Consider the following 4,434-nt stretch of genomic DNA (forward strand, 5'->3'; position numbering starts at 1 on the left):
ATTAACTTGTGAATATTGACCTGTGGATGTATTCGGTTGAATTATGTTAAGTATATTTTGAATCTTTAATGATTGGTGGTTTGATTTTTTTGAATTTTTCATATAGGATATATATTTATATTTTTTTAATGTATAAAACCGGGTTAGTAAAGTGTGACCCCGTAATCCCCCGGTTGAACTCGTGACCCTTGACCTTGACTGACTCGATGATCGGGCCAGATTTTTAAACACTGGTCGCATGCAGCATGCAGTACTCATTAAAAAAATAAGAAGATATAAAGGTAATTTTGCGAAGACCAAAGCACAGAACTAAACACCCACAATGAAAAATAGTTTTGAATGCACAAAAAATACACACAAATACACCCAAATGGTAAACAACCAGCATATCATGGGTATGAACCAACATAATATAGGAACTCCTCTTGCAACTCTATTCATATTTAGGCCGCTTTAGAGTGCTTGTCATGGCTGCCCTGAGCTCGTTTGGTGAAGTAGAGAAAATATGTGAAACATCTCCACTTTTTGGATTCCCTGAAATAATTGATAGTGTTTGTTCATCTAGATCGAATACAGCTGTACAGAGCGTGTGGAGTAATGGACCTGGGAATTGGAAGAGAAAAAAAAAGAGTTATAATCAAAAGAAGATTGACTAGAAGAGATTCAGATGTCTCCAAATTACCAGTCATGTATATGGGGTAATTTTCATCATCCATATCTCCTAGAAGTGACAAGAAATCCTCTTTTGATATTTTCTTTAGGACAGCTGCCCTTTTCTGCCTGGCAATTGAATTTTCATCTTGTACCTTGAATTTAATACAAGTATGCTTTAGTCAGTGAAACAAGACATGTTCAATTGATAAAAAAATTTATGATATCTTAGCGTACAATTACTCAACGGTTCAAGTATTTTATTGCTGAAGTGAATTGAGACATTTATGTTAGAGGTGCAGCACCTCAAGCAGAAATGTAATCTGAAACAATCTTCTGGCTTTTAGCAGCAGAATTAAGACTACAAGATTGCTTGGATGCAATACCAACTGAAAAACGAAAATTTATCTTTATTATTAGAAGTGATCCTACATCTAGCCACAACACAAGGAGCCATACTTTGCATTGAAGAAATCCCAAGATTGGGGATTAAGGATGTCTTGGGTACGGAATCAGATAGCTTGGAAGCATTTTCCAGAGAAGTAGTGGCAGCAAAAGTCTAAGGAAAAGATGAGTAAAACTTTCCTGAAATGTTGAAAGGGTTTTCTTGAACTTTTGTAGTTTGTATTTGCACCGCCATTGCTACTGTATCCCAGGGATTAGCAGCAGTAGCAGATGTGGCCAAAATCACCGAAGAGGACAATGGGGTAGCACTCACGAAGGCAGAAAATGCAACCATAGAAGATGTATTTTAGCTATACCTATGGCGTGTATCCAAAGCAAGGAAAGACTCGTTGAGTCATTGCAACATGTTACGACCTATATTGGGAAGTAGTTGGGGTTAAGTAGTGGCCCTTGTTAGACTCAAATTAGTAGGCAGTTAAACTAGTCAGTTAACTAGTTGTAAAGTCAATTCAAGAGTAGGTACTATATAACGGAATGATTTCACTGCTATCACACTTCTACAAATTTACATTTCATAGAGAGTAACTGAGAGTGCTCAGTTGTGAAAGGGAATTGCCCCTTTTGAGAGGATAGTCGCTCTTTGTACTCCGTGCAGACAATTTAGCAATAAAGACACTATCTTTTGTTCTTCTTTCTGGTGTATCACTCCGTATCACTACATCTGTTGCACCATAGTGTCAAGAACATCAAAACATTGATGCATTTCTTCATGCATTCCACGGTGGCCAATGGGATGGTGTTGAAAATGAAAACACCAAAGTTAGAGGTGCAGGACCTCAAGAAGCACAGAAACAGAGAACTAAGAGGGAAATCAACCAAAATTATTCTTTATTATTCTTCTGATATCCCCTTCAGATTACAAACCCATCTATTTATAACTATTACCTATAGTCAGTGTACTATTACATCAGTTGCAACTTCCTTATCTCTTTTCTAACAACTTGTAAACCATTTCTAACTACTCTAACTGACTCGTACATGTTCCCCTTATCATATCACATTTCCATGTGGCTAAACATGATTATGTGTTTATTATGAGTTATCTATTGAATATATATACATGTGTTTGAGTGTGTGTGATTTGCAGTGGTCTTAATCAAATAGCTGCAAAACAGGATTGTTTGTATCACTTGCCTGATTAATATTTAGGTGGAGGTACATGTTTGCATGGAAGAAAGGTGTTTTCCCCACCTCATAAACTGAAATCCGCTTCCTAGATGCGGTTTCAACATTGCAAATCCTGCGGGTACTTGTTTCAATTAGGTTATAAGAATGCCCCACAGAAACTTCTGCTGAATGGATCCTCTGATGAAATAAGAGCATAAAATGAAAACATTAAACTCATCATCAAGAGTTCATAAAGATGAGAAGGCAAAGGCTGCAAAATCTAACATTCATTGCATCATCTATGCTTGTAGCTTCAAGAATGTCTCGGGAAATGAAGTTGCGCCCAATACCACCTGCCACAATCTCATCTACAGCCGGGGGTACAGAGTCCAAAGTGAATGCCTGAGGATCATAAAGTGAGTTAATTACTTACATTACATTTTAGCATACGTCCAGGGGACTTGACTTGAACATTAGGTGCAGAATTACACCTCATGCAGTTCAATAACCCTTAAAAAGAATGTTTGTGTTACGATCCAATTGCAAAGTACGGGGACTTGGAGTCTCTCATCGAAAACATAAGGTTCTGATACGAGATTTATATGGACTTTGGGCTTTCTACCTTACAAGCTAGTTTTTGGGGTGAGGCTCTACCAATCTTGCAATCGAGCAGCACGACGGGTGCATTATAGTATTTCACTAGTAGAAAAGTAGTGCTGGGCGATGGGCTGTGGAGTGTGGTGGGTTGTTACGATACCAGTAACAAGGTATGGAACTTGGAGTTTCACATCGAAAATATAAGTTTATAGAGTATGGTTTATATCAACTTTAGGCTCTCCTACCTTAACAATCTAGTTTTTGGTATGAAGGTTTATTTCAATTTAATAAGTATTTGAAGAGGGGAAAAAAAGGAAACTTTAATTATTCACTAAAAAAATAAAAAAAAATAAACTTTTATCAAAATTATAATAACACGTATACAATGAATAAAATTCTTTACTTCTTCAATAAAGAAAACCCACTGTAAGAGCTATATCTGTGCAGCAGAGGGCAGGGTCAAAATTCCAGTTAACTCACATATAGATTCTCGATCAGTGAGGAAATTTTTACCAGTCCATGGCTATTGAACCCAAACGCGCAAGTTGGAAGCTCCCCAGCATATGTATAACCTACAAAGAACAGTCCGTCCGGCATGATTCCTTTGATTAAGTAGCTGCACATGTAAATCCACACAGAAAATACTCATAAAGCCATTTTATTCGAATTCTGAAGCTAGGACAAGATATGAACTAATAAGCTTACGTGTGGCCAACAAGGGCAACATTTGCATCTTCGTTGTGCGCTGCAATGGCCATAGATTCACCAACAACAAGAACATCAGAGCAGTCATCTAAGGTATCCTCGTTGGAACTTTTAGGTGCTCTTTCTTTGGGAATAAATGCAAGAATCTCCTTCCTGAAGTTGATAAGTAAAATCTGCTCAAAAACAAGAAACTAGATATTAATGTTACAAGAAATGGCTGTGAACATGTTATATATATATATATATATATATATATATATGGATTTTGCAATTACATCAAGAAGAGGTACACCACTTCCAGCTGCAGTCCCCAAGAGCTCATCCCAATACCGTGGGAATTTCCTTTGATTATTATCAAAGAGTGCTTTGAGAAGTGATTCAGATTGAGGGGTATCTGCAAATGGTCGCAGCTGATTTTGAAGAATGAGGTCTTTAGCCACCCTACTCCTTATCAGTTCTGAGAACCTTTGGCCAATTAAGAGACCCATTTCGTATGCATCTTTGCATGGTCCAACTTCGAACATCTCAAGCCTTTCCTTTCCCACACTACAGCTTCCCATTTCAGCTTCCTTTCCTGTGGGCTGTGGCAGTGGTCGAATTCTACAATGAACAAAAGGAGCATGGATTTGATTACCTTCAAACCCTAAATCTAATATAAATTTAACGTTTGATGTTTTTGTTATAGGAAATTACATTGCAAAAGTGTGTGCGGTCAAGGTAGAGTCTTGTACCGGGAAGGGAGAAAAAAAAAATTGGATTATATATATATATATATATATATATATATGACACTTCGATTTTTGTGTAATATTTATTTTTGTTTTTTATTTTTTTAATAGATGTGGGCTCCACATAAGATGTGTCCACAGCATGAGAAAATCGAAACCCTATATATATATATATATATAT

The 4,434-nt window shown here is 36.9% G+C and overlaps 1 protein-coding gene across 1 annotated transcript; it reads right to left on the minus strand.

Annotated features, from left to right (window-relative positions):
* Window positions 1-246: 246 nt before the first annotated feature.
* LOC133307226 (uncharacterized) lies at window positions 247-4,229 on the minus strand. Its single transcript, XM_061507706.1, has 7 exons — window positions 3,801-4,229; window positions 3,526-3,698; window positions 3,334-3,436; window positions 2,509-2,625; window positions 2,251-2,421; window positions 683-806; window positions 247-603 (listed from the first exon to the last, which is right to left on the minus strand). Exons 1-7 carry the CDS (start codon window positions 4,083-4,085, stop codon window positions 434-436), a joined length of 1,143 nt encoding a protein of 380 aa, XP_061363690.1. The 5' UTR covers window positions 4,086-4,229; the 3' UTR covers window positions 247-433.
* Between the last annotated feature and the right edge of the window lie 205 nt (window positions 4,230-4,434).

The sequence above is a fragment of the Gastrolobium bilobum genome, unplaced genomic scaffold (genome assembly GCF_033153095.1).
Source record: "Gastrolobium bilobum isolate Gb01-03AN ecotype WA unplaced genomic scaffold, APGP_CSIRO_Gbil_v1 utg1374, whole genome shotgun sequence".
NCBI lineage: Eukaryota > Viridiplantae > Streptophyta > Magnoliopsida > Fabales > Fabaceae > Gastrolobium > Gastrolobium bilobum.